This window comes from Orbicella faveolata, unplaced genomic scaffold (genome assembly GCF_042242905.1).
Source record: "Orbicella faveolata isolate gen_17 unplaced genomic scaffold, um_ofav_v1 contig_12, whole genome shotgun sequence".
Taxonomy (NCBI): Eukaryota; Metazoa; Cnidaria; class Anthozoa; order Scleractinia; family Merulinidae; genus Orbicella; species Orbicella faveolata.
Genome location: NW_028301539.1, coordinates 34,331,488 through 34,356,410, shown reverse-complemented (window position 1 = coordinate 34,356,410; position 24,923 = coordinate 34,331,488). Strand labels below are relative to the sequence as shown.

At 39.6% G+C, this 24,923-nt stretch overlaps 1 protein-coding gene across 3 annotated transcripts; it reads right to left on the bottom strand.

Annotated features, from left to right (window-relative positions):
- Positions 1-863: 863 nt before the first annotated feature.
- Positions 864-24,923, bottom strand: LOC110067828 (coadhesin-like). 3 transcript variants are annotated; one of them, XM_089283420.1, is made up of 17 exons: positions 24,825-24,923; positions 20,717-20,796; positions 19,239-19,672; positions 18,364-18,517; positions 17,732-17,917; positions 16,925-17,107; positions 16,160-16,342; positions 15,841-16,023; positions 15,227-15,394; positions 14,780-14,987; positions 12,028-12,256; positions 10,871-11,039; positions 9,723-9,869; positions 3,804-3,959; positions 2,565-2,684; positions 1,829-1,879; positions 864-1,365 (listed from the first exon to the last, which is right to left on the bottom strand). In XM_089283420.1, exons 2-17 carry the CDS (start codon positions 20,772-20,774, stop codon positions 1,202-1,204), a joined length of 2,793 nt encoding a protein of 930 aa, XP_089139546.1. In that variant the 5' UTR covers positions 20,775-20,796; positions 24,825-24,923; the 3' UTR covers positions 864-1,201. The 3 variants fall into 3 exon arrangements, with proteins under 3 accessions (XP_089139546.1, XP_089139548.1, XP_089139549.1); XM_089283422.1 differs by having other exon boundaries at positions 20,717-20,793; positions 24,825-24,912; XM_089283423.1 differs by lacking the exon at positions 16,925-17,107.

The window sequence follows — 24,923 nt, the reverse complement described above, 5'->3', positions numbered from 1 at the left end:
CACTGGGAAAAGCATGAAACCTTGTTCCCCACTCAGTGTTTTCCCCTGCATTGCGTATGCCTAATCTCTGCTTTGGAACGCATTCGTACTGGCTACACACTATGTTTTCTTTGCCTTCCATTGACATTTCTTATATTGTTCGGACATGGATTGTTAAATTTATTGATTTTGTAACTACGTTAGTTTCATGCCTGTCCTGGTGTGTGGTATGTTCAAGTATTGGAACTAAACATGTTGAGGGATTACAATTTTTTAAATTTTTTTCCACTATATATCTAACTACAAAAAATTGTTGTTCTTTAGCATCATTTACCTCAAAATTGGCAGTCCTGCTAATTTATTTTTTTTACCTCTCTCTTTCGATTTGTCGCGTCCATTTCGACTTTTTGTGTAGCCGTCGGGCACTAGGGACTAAATTTTTGTACACATACTTCATTGTAAAGTTTGGCCACTTTCACTATTTGCTCTTCAGTTAATTGATTCAGTGCCGTTTTGAACGTTAGTCCGCGTGCTTCAGACGCGACAAGAATATCATTAAATGTCTTCAGTAGGAAGTTCACAAAAAATCACTCAAGAAATGGAAACTAGAAGCATTCACACGAGTGCGCCCAATACCTTTTCCTGTAGGTATCCAAAGAATTGCTCTCATCTCGCAACGAGACAGAATGATCACTGATTCTAAGTTATCGTTATGATTACGCAGCCAGCCAGTCAGCTGGTCACGCCATCCAGCCGCTCACCCTTTCAATTACCCACCCAATCGTCCAGCCAGTAACCTATCAGTCTACTCACCCACCCAGCTGGCCAATTAGTAGGCTGCTGAGCCAGACTGCCGGTAGATTAATAAATTACAAATCAAGAACTATTTTCAACTTGCAAGTTTATTTCTCACTCATTTCTACAGCTTGTTTACTATTCCATTTAGAATTCCTTTGTCATTTTTCGTCTGGCACGATAAGGACCCGCTTTGATTTTGAAATCTGGAACTGAAAAAAAACTGCAAATACACCATGTTTTAAAAATGAAAAATGCATCTTCCCGTATATTACGGAGTTTACCTAGTCTAGTCTAGTACTAATATATTGAACTAAATCAGGACAAAATCCTTACATAGTGATGTAAATTTACGTTATGCAATAAACAAACCCAGGCTTAAACTCCTTGGAAAAATAAACAGGGTTTCCTGAAGTTTACTGCCTGATTATCGACGTCCGTAACGACCGAATCCGAAACCAGGACGACGATTACCACCGCCACCGTAGCCACCACCGCCACGGTAGCCACCACCGCCACCGTAGCCACCGTAGCCACCACCACCACCGTGACCTGGTCGACCACCGCCACCGTAGCCACCACCTCCTTGCCCTAAAAAAATAAAAAAAACAGATTGCGTGAGTCTGATTCGTTGTCAGTACAGGTTTGGGACTTTTCCTGAAAGTCTTGTTTAAGGTATCTTTTGCTACACGGCCGAAGAACTAAAACATTTTTAATGAAGACGCTCCCCCATCCAGATCCTCTACCAAGAGTAAGCTAAGGGTAGGGATAGGATGCTTTCAGGAATCCTTACTTTCCTTAAACTAAAATGACAACTAGACACGTAGTTTGTGGATCTGCATCTATGGACGTTTAATGTGGCTCTACCTCTTCTCAACATGCCCCAGGACCACGGATCGTAAGGAAAGAGAGAGGTCTACTAAGGCAATAATTAAATTTCCCTGCTGGCTTCTCCTTTCACGAAAATGAGGATGTCAAATGTACCGTGTTTCTCTTGCAGAGGATAAAAGGGGATGGGGTTTCTCAGATCTACTATTGATTTAAAACTAATAACCTCCTCCTCCTCCACCGCTGCTGCACTGATTGCAGCTCTTCTTACACATATCTGAAGGAAAAAAGAGTTGCCAGTAATATTAGTACGTTAACCCATGACTACTGCCAGGACGTACAGTAATTGGTGATAGCTAAAATATTAAAAACTAAGTTAAAACTGTTATATTTAAGAGATTCAATAAGTTATCGGTCAATCACATCTTCCTTTGCAAGCCAGACATTTCCATAGGTTGAGCAATTACTTTTTGCTTCACTGAGCAAGCAAATCGATCAACCGCACGGGGCAGGACTGTCTTCGTCAACACACACTTTGACTGTGTTAGTCAAACAGCTGGCCCGGGTTGTTCGAAAGCCGGTTAACGCTAACCCAGGATTAAAAGTTAATCGAAGTATCTGTTTTTCTTGTATAAAAATGTTTTTCATTGCTCATGTTTTGTGTAGTTTGAGATTTTTCAAACTCAAACCTGGATAACAAACAATATAAATAGAAAACAGCACCCAAAAGTTACAAAACTGAAATCAAAATTCTCGCTAATCCTGGGTTAGCTTAATCGGGCTTTGAACAACTCGGCCCTGGATCTTAATATTTTCAATAACAAGCACAGGGGTTGTAACCTTCACATCTTTTACCCTAATCCACGTCTGCTAATTCCATTCATGAATGTCAGGAGAGTGTTGAGAGATTGGTAGAGTGGTGTTATTTATTGTTGTAACTTAATTTTCGTGAAACGGCTTACCTTTCAGAGACTTTATTCCGTAACCTTGTTTAAAGCGAAAGTTGCATTTTAATAGGTTCTTTTGTGCTTTTGACCACCAGGGACAAATGTACGGATCACTATCTTGGCACGAGGGGTCAACTGCAGGAAAACGAAAAGCAAATTGAATAGAGCAGTTCTCATTCGAATGTAATTCGTTTTGACTTGGAATTTGACTACAGTTGAAGCTCTCGTTAGCGACCACCTCGGAAATTCGAAAAAGTGGTAGTAACTAGAGCTGGTCGCTTACAAGAATGAGCTCTCGTACGCGACCGCAAGATAAAAAAAATAGAGGGTGGTCGCTTACGAGAGCTTCAGAAACTCATTAATAATTCATAAAGGCTCTGTGAGTGGTCGTTTCCACGCAGGCTAAGTGGTCGCTACGGAAATGACCATAAACTTTTACGAATACAGTACTGCATTATACAAGAGATCTTTATCAACGAACCATTAGCGCAGTGTGCAGTGTCATTAAAGTGTTGATTTATACGGTCGCCTACGAGAGTGGTCGCAAGGAGAGCTTCGACTGTAGCTTAATAAACTCGCGCTTGCACTTTCTCAACCAATTAAAAGTTAAATCGAAATTAATCGAAACTCTTTCGCACGCGGTTTCCCGCGCTTGGCATCAGTTACATGTATTTGCTTCGAGTTTAGATTGGTTCACTATTGTTTGCTTTCTTTGTGATTGGCCAAAGCAATCATGGTCTCTTGGTGAAAGCGATTGTTGTAATTTGGACAGTTACGTAAACGCCACCCAATTAAAAACCTCTCTATCGCTCTATCTTACGTTACAGAATCTGCAATTCTAAATATGAGGCATTGTTGCTGATGAATAGTATGTAACTCGTGTGGGTTGTGAGTGATTCAAGCGTCACTGCCTTTGTTTTGTGAAAATCGCCGGGAAAGTGAGAGAAACAAGACCATGTTCTCGCGTAGGATGTAATTTTACAGTGGGGAGCTTTGTTCACGAAAAACTTCATTTTTTCCTGTACCCTTGGAGTGTGTAATACTCCCACTAATGTTATTTAAACAGGGTTCAAAGGCCGCTTTTATTTACAGTTAATCTGTACAATCTGTAGATTCTACTTTGAACTTTCTTACAAGTAGAACTGGATTTGAACGGTCTGGTGTTGACAAGTTAGCGCACGGGTAACTCAAAAGTCTTTAAAGCAAATGTTGTCCTCGTGTTTTGCTGCACACTATTTGTCTTCCAGCCCTTACCATTGCATCGGCGACAACTCTTTTTACATTTATCCCACTCTGGAAAATTTCTGCCAACGTAGTACATTGTCTTCAGTATCGGTGGTTGTGCGGTTTTCCAACAGTATCCTGAAGCAGCTCTTCGAGGACAATCTCCTTCCCCGTCTATACAAGGCTCTGAGATATAAATACAGATAAAGAAGGCAAATAGTAGTAAGTGAGAAAGACGACGCAGGTATTGTAACAGTATAGGTCAGTTTGTCATTTTGTACAACTTTTCTCTTTTTTTAAGGGCTGGTCAATATTCATAACATAATGAAGGGGATCTAGCATTAATGGCAATCATGTGCGGTGTCGTCATAACATTGTTCAAAGGTATAGATTAAGGAGGGTGGAGGGTCATGAAGCACAGGCGTAAGCATTGAAGGCATTTGCTAATGATTTTCAGAAAAAAATTATGACTAAGGGATAGTTAAATCATCTTCCAAAGAAAACAACAATGACTGAGGCAATTGCCTCGGTTTACCTGTTGCTAGCTATGGCCCGATTTTTATATGTATATTTGATAAGTTTAAGTAAAAAAAACACTTCATGAATTATTGCTGTTGAGATTTGATGCTTAATCTCTATTGAGCAGATATCTTTTCCTCTGAAACGATTTTGATAAATTAATGCTTGACCACACTTAATAAGGCCGAAAAAGCTTTCTTTGTTAGACATCATAATCGGGTAAGTTAGGGTATGGAAACCATACGTTTTCCTTCTTCTGCCACTAGTCCTAGATGGCGCTTGTTGTCAGAATGAACATACATTGCGCTTAGAAACCGAAACTCCCAGCTATGCAGGCTAAATATTTCTCCTGCCGATTTGGGATTGATGGAAGCGGGGGGGAGGGGGGGGGGGAGGGGTGGGAGGGGTATTAATACTTTTCTACCACAGGGATCTTAGTACCATCAGCTCGTGGCTACAAATTACTAAGGAGCACTTTGTGTGTTGTTCAGTAGCTTAAATCTGTTCCACAAAGATAAAATTCATAGTGTCTGGAAGAAAAATTTTGTTACAATCTTTATGCTACAAGAGATGTAAATAGCCTACATTTATTTCAGAAGCTCAATTAAACCTATTTTATCAACTTTATTATTTTATAATTTTAAGATTTTATTGTATTTGTATAATCTTTTTTAAACTTTTTTAGAGTTAATCGTATCTATAACAAAATTCTCGATCGTGATTGGTTCTCCGCGCGCCTATTTGTCATGTAATCGGCGGGCGATCACGTGAGTGTCCGATTACAGGTATCCAATTTAGGGGGGTGGGGTTGGGGGGGGGGTGCTGGAAGCCCTTCCCATAATGCAGCGCGTCAAAGTTCGCCCAAGTTTTCACAGATGTAATCAAAACTTTGTGCTAATTGAGGTTCAGTCGCTGGTTTTCACTTGGTTGCTACTTCGATTTGATTCATTGTTATGATCTCAAGCTTGGGTGTATCTTCTGTTCATGCTTTAAGGAAAATATAATTAGGATTTTAATGTTTGTAAATGTTTATTTCAATCCTTTATCTTTGTCCTGAAAGTTCTCAATTTCTGCCCTTCGGCAAAATGGCCGTCATGCTGCGAAATGCCATCTAAATTATGACCGATTGTCAAGTTATACCTTGTGCGATTTGCAGAGAGATTCTGTAAATTGCTGCTTCAATATATAGAAGATCTTAAAGTCGATTGATCTCGAATTAACTTCACTGTTTGATACGCAAAAAACAAGCACCGAGTCGAGTGTCTTTTCACTGGGTTCCTTTTGCCAATTAGGAAATGAAGAAGAAATCAGGCGGGCGTAAATGTACTTTGGTGCTTGTTACACGAGTTTTAAAGTTAGGCTTTGGCATCATATTGCTGAAACCAACTGCAGTTTCCATAAGGGAATGGGACATATAACTTTAGATGGTATTATGTCGAACATTATTGTGGTTTTTCCTGTTTTTGCCCTACGGTACAACATTTCACTCGCTCCCGCAAGATGGCCGTCATGCCTGAAAAGTCGCATGTAAACAATGACTTGCAGGCGAGCTAAAGTTGGAGCTGTTTGCCAGCAAATACTAAAAGAAAATTGTCCGATGTTTGATATCCCTCAAATGCCGATGAGTTGAAATTAACTTCAAGGTTTTAGGCCTAAATGAACACTCATTTTCTGATCTCCAGAAGATGCTCTGCCACCAAAAATCAGTCGCTCACAATTCCGCCAGCCAGACAGGCTAGTACGACGCAAGCTTCTTGGTTCGCAAAATATCGCGGACATGCAATGAAGACGGATAAATAACAATTGTTTTTTTTTTCATCTTCAAATAAAAATTACTTATTTATGTTCAAAATATCAAATCATATGATGCTAAATATTCTACAAATTCAGAATAATTTATAGTAAAAGATCAGCAACTATCAATATACCTGTGTCAACCATGTTGGGCACCGGATAAGTTACACGTATGAAATCAGACTTTAACTGTTGTACAACATTCAAGAAAGGAAAGAAAGTTTCTACTGAGGTCCGTGTCACCTGCCTAGGCATTTTGACTTTTATATTATGATGTTCACTTGATGCAATAATAATACTGGTGTGTTGTTTTGAAAGTGTGCATGCGCTTGATAGTCAGTATAGACTTCTCATCAAATGACTATAAGCATCTGTAAGTTTCAGCATAGCAAGCATGGAACTCACACCTGCTAGGACAAGATCAAAGTGTTTGTATCGCTCTGTAATTCCCCGAAACATGGGGGAAAGAAGGGTCTAGGAAAATGTTCCACAAGAAAACAAATTTTGATGTTTTTTACAATTGCAGATTAATGGAGTGTTCTTCCTTTTTCAGCTTCAGGTTTGTAATTAGTGATACAATGACATAAGAAAACATGGCCACAATGACAAAGAAAAAGAAACAGAAATGTTTTTTTTTTTGTGTGTGTTGTCTGGCTGTGTGCATCAAAAAAGGAAAGCGTTTTTTTAAAATTTAAGTGAGAGTTAAAAATTAAACTCAAACTGAATGCAGCAATCTGTGACATTTAAATGATGGGGCATTGTGAAGTATTAAATAATATACCTGTCCAGCATTTTTATACTTTGCAAAATATTGCTAAGTCCTCGACTGGCAGCTTTAAGAATGTTAACAACATCACATGAAAATAAGGTTCAGATTGCTGACAAAATGGAGTTTAGTAGAGGGACCGAGCACTTGTGCAGTTTATCAGTATTCACTCAGATCTCATGCCATCAGAGAGTGACTGGCCACTTCTCAGGAATTCTGCATCCTGTACTTTTTTCATCACTAACCCAAATCCTGTTTTTCTTTCCCTAAAAATGTATTGAAAATATCTAATTTAAAATACTCTCTACTCAGGTGGTATTTACTGTCTGCTCATCTGTCAATAACTTGCCAGTTTCAATGAGACAACTATTAACCAGACAGACTCTATAGTTTGTTTTGAAAGGAGACACCACTTAGCGCTTGCCTGGTTGATTCGCTTTGGCCCCCAAAAAATTTATTTGGGTCATGATGAATTCCCAAATTCCTGAGATACAGTAAACAAACAACAACAACAAAAAATATCCCACATCCTATACCCAAATTTTGGATGTCAAATCCTGTCAAGATATTTTGCATTTCTTGAACCCTGCACCATAGTTTGGTCACATTCCAGATCCCAAACATAGCCTTTCAGACCCAGCTAAGTGTAACAAAAAGTCAATTATCACTATTGAGCACGTGAAGGTAAGGTAAACTCTGCATATGAGCCAAATGGCCTATCAGGCTGTGGCTTATCCTGGTTTCTGTAGCATGAAGCGACTAGGAGTACTTCCACTTCCCTCTGGATGGGATTCTAGTCCAAAGTTTGCCAGTACCCATTTATAAACCTGGGTGGAGAGAGGCACTCTGAGAGTTGAGTGTTTTGCACAAGAACACAAGTTACACAATGTTCCCGGCCAGGGCTTGAACCCAGGCTCCTTGATCCGGAGACCAGCGCACTACACTGGAACAATGCTCCCATGTTATAAATTATGGAATAGTTTTACTGAGCCTTGTGTGTTTTAAACACTAGAGATGTAACCCCTATCCTTGGAGACAAAGTGTCACTGTTTTATGGCAGCCACAAGCCCAAATACCTAGTTTGGTATATACTATGTACTTATGTATGTAGTGAGCATTAATTATTAATTCAAGGTCATGATTGTTCAAACACTTGGAACCTGAACCAAAAGGGCAATGTAAAAATCTTTCTTTCATCTAATCTTAGATAACAAAAAATCCACGGCACTCACATAAAGTTAACACAAATATTATCATCCATAGAAAAATAATTTCTACTGTAACTTTTCAATTAAACAGACCAAAGGATAACATCAGAGGCTTCAGCAATAAAACTTTTGTTGTCATTACTACAAACATCAAGATCCAGTAGTTTAGCTGATGGCAAAACGATCTTTTTTTGGCAACAAGGAATCAATCTACCCTTTTGCAACTTCTCCACAGGCCAGCTGCCTATCTTCCAGCCGTATGAAAATACTAAGTTATTGATATAATTATTGATCTTGAATTATGTATTTGGAAGGAGAATGCTCCACTAAATATTGATTATGCATAATCCCTTTAGTACAATCAGCATTAAAAATAATTGTGAAGGATAATCAGTTTGATAACATGTTTTTTTTTTTTAACATCAATGCAGTATAAATTAATTGATTAGAAATATCCTTACATTAGCACAATAACAGCAAATGTTATTTTACTACAGAGCCAGCAAGAAATATTTATGGCAAATAAATTGTTATTTTCATGAAACTAAGAAAACCCACTCACGCACTGATCGACACTCACGCAAAATCTGTTTCAAGAAACTAACCTCCGATATCTCGCGTTAAAAATAACTTTAATGAATTCATTTCAGACTTCAGCTTAATTTAACATAAACGTAAACAAATATGAAATATTAAAGAGATTATAACTTTACACTCGTAAGTTGTTAGACGTAGCTTGTAAAACATCACCAATTTGTTTTTACCACTTGGTGATTTCGAAGATCCAACTCTATTACATGAGAAGAAGACAAACTGAAAAAGACATTGGCAAACTAAACCAATCCGTTGGCGAACCAAAAAGGTAGATTACCGACTTGAATTAAGCGAAAAATTCCAGCAGAAGGAAGGCGCGAAACGGCGCAAATCCAGTGCGCGTCACTTTGAGAAGCTTGCCGTCCAACAACAACAAATACAATCTCATCACTACGACGGGTAATGTATTGCTAATCAGCTTACGGAGTTTGCAAAAAGATCTCCTGTACTTTACAGCACAACACACGGCCAAAAGCGCATATTTTAACGACGAACATTCAAGAAATAGTCGCCAACCTGACCAAGGTGGACGCCATGAACGCCACTGACAACTAGTAGGTCACGTGACAAACGACAGTTGACAATATAGTTCGTTCGCATTGCATTTTGGGAAGGGCTTCCAGCCCCCCCTCCCTCCCTGTATCCAATTTGAACTTTTCGTACTGGATACCTATACGTGATTCGCAAGTCAATTACGTGCGCTTTAATGACTTCTTTCGCAATGTTTCCCACAGCTTTTAAAAGCGTTACAGACGTTTTCGTTCAAAAGAAGTTCTCAAAAGACATTTTTAATTCCGAAATTTGTTATGGATACCATTAATTAGTAATTGGACCTCGTGTCGCACATTTCAGGGAGTGATCGTGCTCGTAATTTCAAATCGGCCTCGCGCTTCGCGCTCGTCCGATCTTGAAATTGCTCGCGCGATTACTCCCAGAATTGTACTCCATTCGGTCCATTAACAATTACAAATTATTATTATAATTATTGTTATTGTTATTGTTATTCTTACGCTTTATATGCCGAAGTATGACCCAAATATCACTCTTGCGACAATGCATGTTACTTACCTTGTCCTGGACAAAGGTTGGTATTGCAGTGTTTCTTTTGCTGCTTTAAATGAAGGCTTTTTGCTGGGCATTCTCTTGTGCGAACCTGGACTCCACCACCACAAGTCTTACTGCATTCTCCATAAGATTCCCAGTTGCCACAATCACCTGTTGACACACAAGCAAGCTAAGAATCATGACATGGAATAAATACTTCAAATGAATATTGCAGATTTTTAGCATTACAAATCTTCGTTGTTGAGAAGCTAGCTCATTGAAAGTGCTGTCCTTCCAGAAACATGTTGGGCTGTTCCTGTGTGGGCTGCCACACAATCAGTCACCGGTCAGCTAAACGATAACCTTTGAACACCTCGTGAAGAGAAGTGTTGTGAAGTAAAGTTTCTTGCTGAAGTGATACACGGATAGGGATTAAACATGATACCACAGAGGTTTTCATATTATGTAATACTAAACCATATTGATGTGAAGTATATATGAAATAATTCATATTTGAACTGCGGTAGTAGATGAAAGTGAAGAATGATCATCGCAGTAAATTTCCATTTAAGTAATTGGAAACAAGAAACCTAACAAAGTCAGGGTTTCAACGGGACTCGAACCCGTGACCTCCGCGATACCGATGCGATGCTCTACCAACTGAGCTATGAAGCTACACATTGGGAGCGAGGTCAATTAATTGAGTTCATATCTTCCCGTGAGGAGTTAAATGATGTGAAGTATATATGAAGTAATTCATATTTGAACTGCGGTAGTAGATGAAAGTGAAGAATGATTATCGCAGTAAATTTTCCAATTTAAGCAATTGGAAAGAAGAAGCCTGAAAAAATCAGGGCTTCCACGTGTTCGAATCCCGTTGAAGCCCTGATTTTTTCAGGCTTCTTCTTTCCAATTGCTTAAATTGGAAAATTTACTGCGATGATCATTCTTCACTTTCACTAAACCATATTGTGGATAGAGGTTGTAGTATATGTGTGTATTTTTTTCTTAAAGATTAAATCAGAATTCGAACCCATGGGCAGTCAAAAAACAGAAGCTGAGAATTCCAGGAATCGGCCATTTCTCTTGCCATACGTACCGAGATATCAGACGGTTTCAATCAGGGATCATGTCCCTGTTTCGTACTCGAGTTTCACTTATGGCTAACTTACCAGGATACTGCTCCTCACAGGCCATTTTCATGATTTCCTCCAGTTTGCTGTATAATTGCCAATATTCGTGTACTTGCAAAACGTCCTTGATGTTGCTGGCGATTTCTTCCAGCTCTTTCCTATCAATCCCTGTACCAATGCCGATGGCGATTCTCCTGACGCTTGCTTTCTACATAGAAAATACGCAGTGTATATTTAACAAATAGCTTCCTTGTTGCCGTGTGCCTGGTCAATATTAAATCACAGATGAAGTCAAAATTGTGTAAGAACAAAACAGTGGCACAGGTTGACGTTTTCGGAAGTCAATTGAGAGATTACGCATGACGTTACGTCAAACGACAAACGGCAAAAATGAAACTTTTGCCATCTGTCTTCAGCTGTCTATACAGTAGAGTGAAAATATTCGTATTTGCGGTGAATAGTAGAAGACATTTTCCTATTTTGTGTGATTTAGTTAAGCATTAGAAAAAAAGAACACAAATACAGAGGTAATCTGCCGTTTGCCATCTGCTGTAAACGTCATGCTTAAACTCTCTTATTACTGAACGGACGCACGGCAACATGGAATCTATTTGTTTTATAATTACAATAAAGAAACGAAAAATGTTAATGCTGTCATCTCATGCCTTGTTATTCGTATTTCATCAGCAACCACATACTTATTCATTTAGCCATTTTTTTCATTTGGACCCCTGAACTGTAAAATTTAGAGCACGAAATTTTGGAATACTGCTTTTAAAACACAATTCAAAGAGCTTGAACAAAGGAAGTCACTTAAAACTTTACAATGTTTAGATAGTCGATCTTTATTATCATAGCTATAGCTTTTTTCGATTTTCCTTTCCCGTTTTCTGTTCAGTCGTAGCCTCGAGTAAGAAAATATATCAAACACTCGATGTAGTGCCACCACATTTACAAGCACCTCAAAAACTCGTTAAAAATACCTCCTACAGCGTTTGCAAATGTGGTAAAAGGCGGTCTCTCGTTTTTGATATATTATATAAAAATATTCTTACCCTTTCTGAGGGGATTTTGTGGTACTCATTTATCGTTGTTTTATGGACTGTCATGGATTTTGAGATTTTAGAATGTTACTTTGAAACAACAATTTGGATCCAACAACGATTGAGAGAAACAGTTTGTTAATAATTACTCACATCCAAAGGAGGAATAACTTGGTTAAATGGCTTGCTTCCTTCATTTGTGTCACCATCTGTGAGCACAATCAACACGTTTGGTTTATCTGGTCTGTCACCACTGTCTTCCCAGCCAAAGAAATCTTCAGTTGCTAGTTCCAGGGCTCTATCTGTCCTTGTTCCACCCTGAATGTGCGGCAAAGCGTTAGCTTTGCGCTTAATTTCGTCAACCAATTGGGTATCGGTAAATCTGCAACAAAGAAGATTAACAATAACTTCTCAAACTTATTCAGTAACTGAATTAATCAACCACCTCTTACACCGCGCAATTAAACTCCCCAGTACATCGCAAAGGAAAACTACCGAAATCAACCATGTCACTGATACTCTACGAGCCAACAACTATCCCTCCTATGTTATTTCCAACATCTTAGAGCGGAAATTTTCCAAACCAGCCACACACGCCATCCCCACACCTGAAGAATTGGTCGGCATGTTTTTTAAATGGGCTGCGCCTCAAGAGAAACCTAACAGTTTTGCTGTCCTTCCCTTCATCAATGGTTTCACGCAACCATTATCAAGAATTCTTGGAAGGCACGACATTCAAGTTGTAAATAAGCACTTCAAGACTTTGTAACAAGAATTTCCTTTTCCCAAATTCAGACCATCTATTGAACATCAACCGAACGAAAAACAGCGCCTGAATACATTTTACAAACACCTCGACGTCCGCTTAAAATACTCCGCTACCCGTGGCATTTTCAGCTCTCTTTTAGGTGTTTGGAAATGTGGTCAAACACGGTCTTTTGTGTTTGATATATTACTTAATACCGTTTTAATACTTTATCAGCCTTGACTTAATTGCAAATTTCATTTTCTTGTCCTTTTTTAAACTCGTGGCTACGCGAAGCGTAGAAACGTGTTTCTTGCGGGGACTCCGATATGCAAATGTGGCACTCACTCACTTAGGTGTAGACACTGTTCGTAATTAGTCGGCCCGAACAAGAGCGTCCGAGCCCGACACCATGTTGGAATAGTAACCGTGCAGTCAGCGCGAGCCTCGCTATCGTGTTTGCGCGGTTACTGCTCAAAGCATGCATCATGCCAGCCCGAATTGATGATTTTGTAGCTTTTACACGACCATTAATGTTAGGTGTTTCGCTAAATTGAAGTGGAGTTGACTTCGAATGTTCGAATTAGTACTATGGCCCACTTGAACGTGAATTTCATGAGCATTTGACTCGTCCAGGCGTTCAAAACGACCAGGAGATGAGCATTTGTTTGCTGGAAAGTGATCTATTAATGTGGTAAGCTTTGATGAGAATGTGTCTTATTCGAGGACCTTAATGAAGTTATATGAGCGAAACGAACACTTCTCAATGAACGAAACCAGGACAAACATCGGCCCCATTACATAATATTGTAATTTCATTTTTATAATTTAGTAACGTCTAAACCTGAGGCCAGTCGAAATATTCTTTTGAATATGCCTTGTGTCAGCTTTGCAGTAGTCTTTGACTTATTATCGTTTTACTCTTCAAGTTTGGCTGATCAGATCTCCTGTGAGATCCAACGTTCAATCAAGCGGGACCTTCGCTCAGAGCTTTGCAGGTTATAGAACTTAAGTTTCTTATGTTGAGTAGTCCACGTTCAACTGACATCGAGTTAAGTTTAGATTAAAGTTGTGTTCCCTATACTTGTCTTGTTTATTTTAGTATATTGATTTGAATTCTGAGTGGGATGTGATATGCACAAAAACTTGGAAAAAAAATTCCCAAATACTTGATTTTGATAAGCTTAAATGATTTTTACCTTGTCTTGTGTTTACACTTTTTCTTCCTGATTGAAAAGATAACAAAGGGAAAGAAATCCCTCCGTGAGCTCGTAGGAGCACATATTTATGGGTGAAAAAATTTTTGGATCAACACTGAAAATGCTTGCAAATGAGGCTACTCATTTTGATGTACTTTATGTGCAATATATATAGAGAGACAAGCGGTTCTACATTGGAAAAGAAGTGCTGTCTCATAAGAAACCTTACCTATAGCCTTGAGTGAAATGCAATGAAAAAGGTCTGTATGCTCGTACGACTTGAATACTTGTAAATTTCCCCAGCAGGTAGACAAACATCAACATCAAGATCTGGGCGTGTGTTTGTGTGTGTGGGTTGGGGGGGGGGGGGGGAGGGGAGGAGGAGGAGAGTACTCTATGATTTCTTTGGCGCGAGTGTCCTCTGAGACCCAAGAACCCTTAGCCTTTACCACTCTCTGTTCACCTGCAATTTTGCCACCCTAGCTATTCTGTAATATGTATGCAACAAAAGCCAACGAAAAAAGCCTACGCTTTGTGAGATAAGTGCGACCTTGCGTGGTAAGAACCCGGCTTGTTTTGACAGCCTTTAAAAATACACCAGTAATTGCAAATTCACCAACATGTTTCATCTCTAGATTACTTAATCCACGAGTTTGACGATAGGTCTCCTTTGATTCTCGCTTGACTTGGAATTGCACGAATAGTAGATAAAACATCGTTGAAAAAGAAGCAATAAAATTAATTAGTATTCCCACACGATCAACAGATGTCCTGGAGTAGGTTTAATTAATCTAGCAGGGAACATAAACCAAATGCTGCACGTAAGAGATAGTTCCGTTTGGAGTTAGACAGCAAATGTGTTTGTATAAGAAACTACTTAAATGAAAACAGCAGTCGAGAATGAAAGTCCGCACTTCTCAGGATAAGTAAGGGTCTCAGTTCAAGTCTTTTATCTACCAACCTGTGCCAAGTATGGGCTTCGAAGCTGTAGAGAAGGATCGCCATATGTGTACCTTCTTCAGATATTTCAAGTCTTTCAGCCAGTTGTATTATATATTGACGAGCAATATTGTAGTCTCTTGGGCTTATACTGTTGGAGGAATCGATGACGACAACAACATCAAGATGTTCGTTGCAAGGTTTTGGCGGCGGAGGCTCTGGGGTTGGACCTTGAAAAAAACAAAAACCACAAGGTGGCAAATTGACAGATTAGTGAAACTGAAGGAAGAAACGATTATGAGAAAAGAAAGCGAATACACATAAAATGAACAGACTTTTGGTCGGAGCTTTTATTTCTAAAACTATCAGAGAGGAGAAAGGGAGTAGATAAACCAGAACTTTCCATAGCTATAGCATTCGATAGGATATAACATTCATGAAACAAACTTCCGATTCATTTTGTACTTACATGGCTGTGTGTTGCAGGTCTCGCTTTTTGTATTACTTCCCTTGCAGTCTTCGCCATCTCCTGATGGGGGTGGGTTGGTGCACGTTCTTTGTCTCTTACGTGTACCTCCTCCACAGGTCTTATCACAAGGACCTGGGTTACCCCAGGGAGACCAGTTTCCATCTTCACCTGGAGGTGATCACAAAACCGACAAGAAAAGATGTGAAAGATGGCAACAAATCTCTGACATTTACTGTTATCTTCTGTCAGAAAAGAAACTTCAGGGAAGAAAGAAAGAAAGAAAGAAAAAAAAACGAATAGAACCGAATTCATACATGCTATTCGCTTAACTCGGAAAATCCATACCGCAACTTGAGTCCAATTATATTGGATACATGCATTTTGGGATCATCTTAAACTCCGCTAAATGTTGGAATTTTAAGACCAGTCGAATGACCTGAACCTTACAACTACTGTCATGCTATTACCCGATACAGATGCTCCTGGAAAGACTTTTTTGTGCTGACTTTATACTTTGTTGATTCATTTACAGGGGAAAACACTAAAATGTCACTCTCAACAAGCAAACAACGAAGAAATGGTAAAGAAAGAAATATATATATTATGAAACATACCACAATCCTGTGTGTTACATTCTTGTTCTTCCTCTGCTGGTCCCAGGTTTTGCTCAATGCAATTTGGTCCACCTCCAGATGGAGGAGGATTGGTACAAGTTCTTGACCGTGTCTGAACTCCTCCTCCACATGTTACACTGCATTCTCCCCAACTAGACCAGTCCGTGTAACCACCGGGTACAGCTAGAGAAAATTGCAAAGGCATTATCTATCTGAATTCAACTCAAATTTCTGTCTAGCTCCTAATTCTGAGTACATTCGTTGGCCATAACTACTATTACATCTATGTGCGTTTAACGCTATCAAAAGATACACTCACGGCAGTCTCCCTTGTTACATGCTTGTTCTTCCTCTGCTGGTCCCAGGTTTTGCTCAATGCAATTTGGTCCACCTCCAGATGGAGGAGGATTGGTACAAGTTCTTGACCGTTTCTGAACTCCTCCTCCACATGTTACACTGCATTCTCCCCAGCTAGACCAGTCCGTGTAACCACCAGGTACGGCTAAAAGAAAATTACAACTCGATAATTAACTTGCATTCATAGTAGGCTAACAAGTCAAATACACCGATACTAGTTGATGTTGCTGTTAATGTTCAAGTTCCCGTACACGCTGAGAACGGCATCCGTATAGTACGCTAGTAGATTACATATGAATGTATATTAGCAGAGCTCCGGCGGCCCGAAGGCCGCTAAGCGGAGCCCCATACTCATAAAGGAAAGAAAAGGAAATCCATGAACTGATTTTTCTCATGGTTATCATGGCTAGCGGTATTGCTCGTGGGCGCATACTCACGACGACGTCGACGGCGATGGCGAAGTCGCGCAAAATTGCAGCCATACTCCAGCTAACAGGTTGACTGACATGCAACCTTTGTTTATAGAGTACTTCTTTGATATTGGACATCCATGTTATGGTCAATTAACACCTGTCAAAGCGAGGTATCCACTGGCCATTATCACGTGACCATATCGTGGGCTCAAGTTGAGAGCTCATCAAGGTCACATGTTTTTTGAAGTTGACCGCTGGCCACAAGACTACTATTACATCTATGCGCGTTTAACACTATCAAAAGAGACACTTACAGCAGTCTCCCTTGTTACATGCTTGTTCTTCCTCTGCTGGTCCCAGGTTTTGCTCAATGCAGTTTGGTCCACCTCCAGATGGAGGAGGATTGGTGCAAGTTCTTGTCCGTTTCTGAACTCCTCCTCCACATGTTACACTGCATTCTCCCCAACTAGACCAGTCCGTGTAACCACCAGGTACGGCTAAAAGAAAATTACAACTCCATAATGAGCGTTCATAGTAGGCTAAGAAGTCAAAAACACTGATACCAGTTATTGTTTACGCAATAAAAATATCAGTAAAACAACTGCATGATCAGCAGGGACTGTTATTGCTGGTAAATAACCAACATATACTATCTCCCGTTTATTTCAACGACAGGGTTTTCCAAAACGCCTTTTACTTGGGGACTTACAGATATGTTCTTGGCAGCGAAAGGGTTAAAATACGTTTTGAAATGACTTTAAACTTGTTTAATTGGTATCTTCCTTTGTCTCAAATTTATTTCCATAATCCTTAAACAAAACAACAAAAAACAACAAGAAAAACAAAACAAAGCAAACAAAAAAGACAAACAAAAAAACAACAGCAAATCAAACCAGTCTGAAACCACTTTGACCCAAAACTAATAATAATAATAATAATAATAATAATAATAATAATATTTTTTTGAGTAGCCAACTTTATTTTTTGAGGGCCTGATCGTTGGGGCAAGGGACTGTAACCAAGGAGGGAAGGGGGTAGGAGGGGTGTGGGTGGCGGGAAGGTTGGGAACTGTATCATGCGCTCACTACATTTCACGAAACTAAATAACGTTCTGTTCTTACAACATTCATCGGTGTTGCACTCCTTAGACTCCTCAGGTGGACCAAGTTGCTCTTGTTCTGTACAGGTTTTCCCATTATTTTTTGGTGAAGGATTGGTGCAAGTTCTTGACCGTCGTTTAGTTCCTCCACCACAGGTTGCGGTACATTCCGTCCATTCCGTCCACTCAGTATATCCTCCATCGATATCTAAAATGTAAACAAACACGAAGTTACAATTCATGTACATTTATTGCTGATGCAAAAAGAGTTTGTTAGGTCATAATGCGCAGTAACAATAATTATTTTTGTGACACTTATTGCATCTCTTTTAAGTTATACGTTATGTTGTGCTACATCATACATGAAGCGTACATGGTGATCACGAGGTGGACGGTATCCTTTCAACAAAAACTCACTTAATATCAAACTTTATAGTTCATGTCTGACTGACAGAGTGTTGGCCAGTACTTTCCTTCTAACTGTCTCGCCCATGCCGCTACTCTTCCCTCTCGGTCTTTCATGTGTAGCAATGTATTTTAACCCGTGAATTCCTGGCTGATGAACTGTGCGTTCATAATTCACAATGCCGGGCGCTCGAAATGCTTTCCTGTTAAAATGTAGCAACGGATAAGCACTGCGGACGAAATACTCACTGCAAGTTTTTTCACGAATGTCATCCAACTGGTTGTCCAAGTCTCCAAAATCCTTGGCATTAATCACTCGGCTCTTGTCTCCAGCAATGGTCTCAAGCTCTGATTCATCAATACTGTTCCCGATGCCAACAGCAACTCGATGAACGCCAGCCCTCTAATTTTGATAACGAAATTCAATTATGTCTTATGAAAGAAAATATTCTACTTCTAAAATGAACTTGTAGTTGCCACTGTACAAGAGCCAGCAGACCCAGTTTTGCCATCAGCTGATCAAAATAATATTATCCCCCTTCTATTAGGATTTACAGTGTAGATGAGTAACTTGACCATCAACGTTTCCAGCAGGTCGGGCAGAAGCCTTAGAAGTTTTGTATTTCTATACTTTTACCTTCATAAGTTTTTCACAGGAACGCCCGTCTTTTCAGAGGCCAAAACTTTTTCTGCACAGCATTTTGGAATGGCAGCCTCAGTCCTTTTAACGAACACTCTTGCGCGGACGATCCCGCATGCACTGCTGAGTCAATTGTCATTATCCTCATGGCAATTTTCATACATATAGGCTAAGAGGATCTCGATGAGGGTGCTGAAAACTCAGTCATCAGTTAAAATTGCAGTCCTTTTCTCCGCTATCAGTAAAAGGTGCAGCGCTGTGTCACTCAGCTATCAGTAAAAAACTCTTCATTCTAAGGTTGACCGATTCTCGATCAGTCATCAGGTAAACCCCATCCAAACTTGTTTTTATGATTATTATTGCTTAGATTAGGACTTACACTAAGGGAAGAATAATAGTTCTTATTATTGCAATAATTCTGTCTTCTTCTAAAGCTTCAAATTCTTTCAAGGTTCGCTGTATTTCAAAGCATGCATGATCTCACCTCAAGCGCTGGTATCACGGTATCATACGGCTCTGAACTTTTGTGCGTTTTCCCGTCAGTGAAAACGATCATGATGTTCGGTGATTCTGGTCGATCGCCATTCTTTTCAACAAACACTTCTTCGCCGACTGTTTTTAATGCTACGTCAGTCCTTGTAGGGCTTCCTAATTTGTCGTTTTCTTTCATTTCGTCAAGATATTCTTCAAGCGCCTCGTTGCTGTGGTACTTTGGATCGTCAAGACTCACGCGAACTTCGGCGATTTTAGCGTACGTCACGATGGAGAAGTGCGTTTTGTCTTCGCCAACATCATACTTGTCAATGAGAGATTTGACCGAGTCCAACATCGTATCATAGTTTCTTTCTCCTACGCTCTTCGTTTGGTCAATAACGATAGCTATATCTAGTGGAGGATTCTCGCAATCGGACGAAGCAACTGAAAAAAAGGGAAGAGCATGAATGTTATCATAATATTTTATGGTCATGGTGAATTGAATCTTTCCTTTTAAGGAGGCGTTTTGGCCTAGTGGTTAGGGCGCTGGATTTGTAATTTGTCATTTGGTGACATTTAGAATGCTGGATTTTCAAACCCTTAGAGTTCTGCCATTCTGGATTTGATTTTCAACAGTAGTGGCCTTGTTGATCCTAGGTACAGGCCAGTTGATAAGCCAAACAGTTGCCCTCCGTTGTGAGTCAGTTGGGATCACCAGGTAACATACCGTAAAACCTTAATTCGTGCCGTTTTCAAGATTTTTGAAGAAGCACTAAAAATAAAAAATTACCCTGACATTTTAATGAGAGTGACCTTAAGAGAAAGCTGATTGAAAATGCTTGGTATGGTCCAGAAAAAACTGTATGAAGCTCCGTCCGTGGTACAAACGTCTGTTAGAAATCTTTTGAAATGCTTTTTGCAATACCTAATGACATGTTTCCCTTTTTGTTTTTTGTTTTTTTGATATTATCATGTTGAGTACCTCCAACCTGAAGAAAAATTCCCTTTTTTCGGGCAAAACCTCTCATGCAGTCCATTTTAAGAGGCCCCCTCCCCAACTCCTGGGCTATGTACACTACCATCCCTCCCTGGAATAAGGCCACATCTGGACCCTGCATCAGACGCTGTTTGATGGGTGAAAAAAATTATTGACGCGGTTTGTACAAAATGGCAGTTTACAATAATTTGTAATTTGACGGTTTTTTTCTACTACTTCACTGAAATGCATCGATGCTTGGATAAACTGCTGATTCGCTATCTTATTTCCCCTCCTCTGTGAAAGTGGTACCCCATACGAAAGACTGTGGCCAATGTATAGTATTTTTCAGACCTTTCTCGGCAAGCAGTGGGTCTGTCGTGGGATTGTAGAAATAGCTCTTAGTCTGATATGTTGTTAGTTTTAACCCCGGATGGCGAAGCTTGGTAATAAGGTGCCTTTGTGCTGTTACAACCTGGTTCAGTACTTCTTGACATTAAAAAATTATCTACCTTGAGAGGTTGAAATAAACACTCCAATGAAAGCGCATAGCCACAAGACACTGAACATGTTTGGTCTTCGGCTGCGCCTGCTGAGAGAAAAAAGGAAAAATGAATACAGTCAAGGAATCACTGTAACGAAATTGCCGATCGTTAAAGTTGAACGATAAACTGTAGCTAAAATATACCCTTTCATGGTTTCTGAAGCTATCTAATGTAATGGAAAAGTGGACAATATAGTGTAACAATTCATGCAAAATTGAATATGTGATTCCTCGCCTGGAAGCTCAGCCGTGTTCTTTAAACTTGATCGATAAAGTCATCTTCTTTGCCAACCAATTTATAAATATTGCAGAAAGCTCAATCATCCTCAAATTAATATTGGGCATCGAACTTTCAACTTTCCGTACGAGGGTCTGTTTAATTGGACAGGTTGCCTGGGTTGAATGGAATCTTTGAACAATAAATTGTTTGGACAGATACAAAACTGTCAAGCCGCCGATACGTCCAAAAGGGCTCAAGTCAACATGTGAATACATCAGGTTGAACCAAATACTGATAATGATATAGTATAAGAATATTATTTCAAAGGTGCATCGAAGAAAAAACCCCGAGATTTTCCGGATCGTTTGTTCACAGCTTAATCTTCAGTCTCTCTCTCCTTTTATTAGGTTACTTTCCTCGTGAACCATCTTTTAAGGCTTTGAAATACTCCTTGGTTACCATAGGCAGCCAACCTCAGTACGTATCACTTTTGTTGCTTTGTAGCACTTTGAATTAAATTGCTTTAGTCAGCTTTAGTCAGTCAGCTTCAATTGCGACTGATGAAGGTTTTTTCCCCGAAAAGTCTCTAAAAATGCCATAAAGCACTTTTTGTTAACTTAAACTTAAGCAACCTGTTGAAAGTAATGTGTACGTAACGAATGCGTTAGAAATTTTGCATGGGAAATTCACTTTAGGCCTAAATCTGCTGAAATTAAGCTATTAACGAAATTTGCTCATTTTGGACAGGTTGTGGCTTTTATGAATTCTCGATGTCGTTAGACAACGTCTCCCTTGATAGCGTTATTTTAACATATTATTTTAGGCCTGAAGCGAATTTCCATATAAAGTCTACAGTATGACGCCTTCGTGCGTAACATTAGTCATAACAGTAACGTTGTTCGTACGTAGAACAGAGAGGAATCGACCAGAACTGGAGATACAAACTGTTGTGTTTTAATCTACACTCTCGACTACGGCTGACAAGTCAAAAAACGGAAAGCATGGTCTGAACCGTTACCATGGCAATGTCAGTCATGAAACTTAGATCGGAAGCGAATCAATCAATATAGATATCGTTGCATACACTACTAGTAGTCCCTCTTTGGCTAAGTCCGTTGTGCGTAATGCGAAAAAAGCCTCGAGAGAAAACGGTCATTGTTTTTTCTCCTGTTTTCTTTTCACGTCACGCACGATGGACTAAACGAAAGAGGGATTACTAGAAGTCTAAAACTTGGGTCGCCTTTGTGGTTTCTAGGTTCGAGTTTAAAAATCATCTTGAGACTACCTTATAATTATGTAAATTTTTTTCTGTTAACGTTTCAGTGATCATCGCTAAATTAAGAGTTTTGCTAGCCTAGTGTTTTCTTCAGGAGTCGAATGAGCACGGTTACAATGAAAATGATTTTTTCGATCGCTCGTTACCCGCCATTACCCAGCTAAGAACCTTGTTAAATTAGTTGTCCCAAGAGCGCTTGAAATGATTCCAATCTGGAATACTTTGGGATAAAATACTATTACTAGGATCTACAGCGGTGCGGGAAATCATAAAATCCCATCAAAGCATTTCGCCGATTTGGTCGAGGTTTCACTTCTTTGTAGTTCGATTTTAAGGAAAACGACCAATTTTTTAAGTTTGAAAGACATGTTTCGACAGAGCTTCTGTCATCTTCAGTTGAATGAATGATTACAAAGCAAGTTGAATAATAAGTAGGCAAAAATGCTAATACGGCAGCTTAAAGTAAAACGTGGGCGAGGTGGTAAGGGGGTAGCCCCGGGGACAATGATTGCTATGGGTCCCAGTGATGTAACGGTTAACCACTTTTTCAATTAAATGGGCATTAAATGCCCATTTAATGCCCATTTAATTGAAAAAGTGGTTAACCGTTACATCACTGGGACCCATAGCAATCATTGTCCCCGGGGCTACCCCCTTACCACCTCGCCCACGTTTTACTTTAAGCTGCCGTACATAGGCCATTTTCCTGTCATCACTAAGAAGAAGATTCGACACTTAATCAAGCGCTATTGTAATGATTTAGACATCAAATTAGTCTTTTCTTCCTTTAAGATAGGTAACCTTTTTGGTGTGAAAGACCCTATCCCCGACGGGCTTCGTTCACGTGTGGTTTATAAGTTTACATGTGCGGGCTGTAATGCCTGTTATGTCGGCGAAACCTCCCGACATTTTTCCACACGCGTACGTGAGCACTTAGCCGTTGATAGGGCCTCTCACATCTTCAAACATCTTCAGAATTCTGAACGTTGTCGCTCATTGTGTTCAATAGACTGCTTTCATATTTTAGATCACGCCACTACCAGCTTTCAACTCAAGATAAAGGAGGCTATTCATATTCAAAAAGAACTACCTTGCCTCAATCAGCAATTACACCATGTAAATCTAAAATTATCCTTTTAATTTACACCTTTTCACGTTCTGTTGTTACTATTTGTCTTAATTAGCATTTTTGCCTACTTATTATTCAACTTGCTTTGTAATCATTCATTCAACTGAAGATGACAGAAGCTCTGTCGAAACATGTCTTTCAAACTTAAGAAATTGGTCGTTTTCCTTAAAATCTTTACATGTCTGCTGCTATCTAGACCTTTTGTAGTTCGAGCTTTCACGATTTTAGACGTGCGCTAGGATGTTTGTCTTAATTCATTCTTGCATTCTGTTAACGCTCGATTATTAACACTTTAATAATGTTTGCGCACCGCCTTAGGCAATAGTTTGTTTTGATGTAAAGTTTATATGAAATATTTCATATATGAACTGCGGTTATAGGTGAAAGTGAAGAATGATCGTCGCAGTTAATTTTCCAATTTAAGCAACTGGAAAGAAGAAGCCTGAAAAAAATCAGGGCTTCAACGGGATTCGAACCCGTGACCTCCGCGATACCGGTGCGATGCTCTACCAACTGAGCTACGAAGCTACACATTGGGAGCGAGGTCAATTAATTGAGTTCATATCTTCCCGTGAGGAGTGAAATGATGTAAAGTTTATATGAAATATTTCATATATGAACTGCGGTTATAGGTGAAAGTGAAGAATGATCGTCGCAGTTAATTTTCCAATTTAAGCAACTTCTTTCCAGTTGCTTAAATTGGAAAATTAACTGCGACGATCATTCTTCACTTTCAGTTTGTTTTGACTTATCGATGTTTTCAATAAATGCCACTCTAATTCAATGTGAGATTGGCAGCATACCGTATCTTAGTAGTTCGCTTCATTTGTGATAAGATTGAAGCTGAGTAAGCCTGTCCCAAAATTTAAAATGGACTTTATACAAATCAAATGATTATCAGTAATGGTGCTAATTAACGGATCATTAGATTATATAACTGCTTCAGCACGCTACATCCTCGACAAATCAGTGGAGGGTAATTATCATTCTCTTCTACCGAGTTTGCACCTCAAAGACGTCGCCACTATTCCTTTACAAAATCGTTAAATGATATGTAAGGCACGATTTGAACAGTGACATAACGTTCTTTTATCTCGGGCGAAATATCGCGCGTCTGCGCGACCTAGGTGTGTTGGCGAGCGAGTTTCTCGGTAGAGTGTCTAGCCGCGAGGAAACCTTACTTACAGTCGATCATATTCCTCGACAGGAGACCCGGAACCGAACTTAAGTTGGACATACAACTAAAGATGCTGTAAGCTAAACGCGCATACCTCACAGAACTGCGCTATGCCTAATTCCGAGCTCATCTTTTAAAGGGCGTGGAGGACATTTGACTGACGCTGAAGGCAGCATTCGCTGTTCTCATAACTTTAAGCGTTGTCTGCACTACAGAGCTAACATTCTTATAAGACTCAACCATGTTTTAATGTGTAAGATAATCAATGCCTTACCTGGATCTTTTGCGTGAGAAACCCCTTATTTGGTTTCCGATAGATGAGTTGACCGCGCTCTGTGTCGGTAATGATCACGACTGACTGCATTGAGATCAG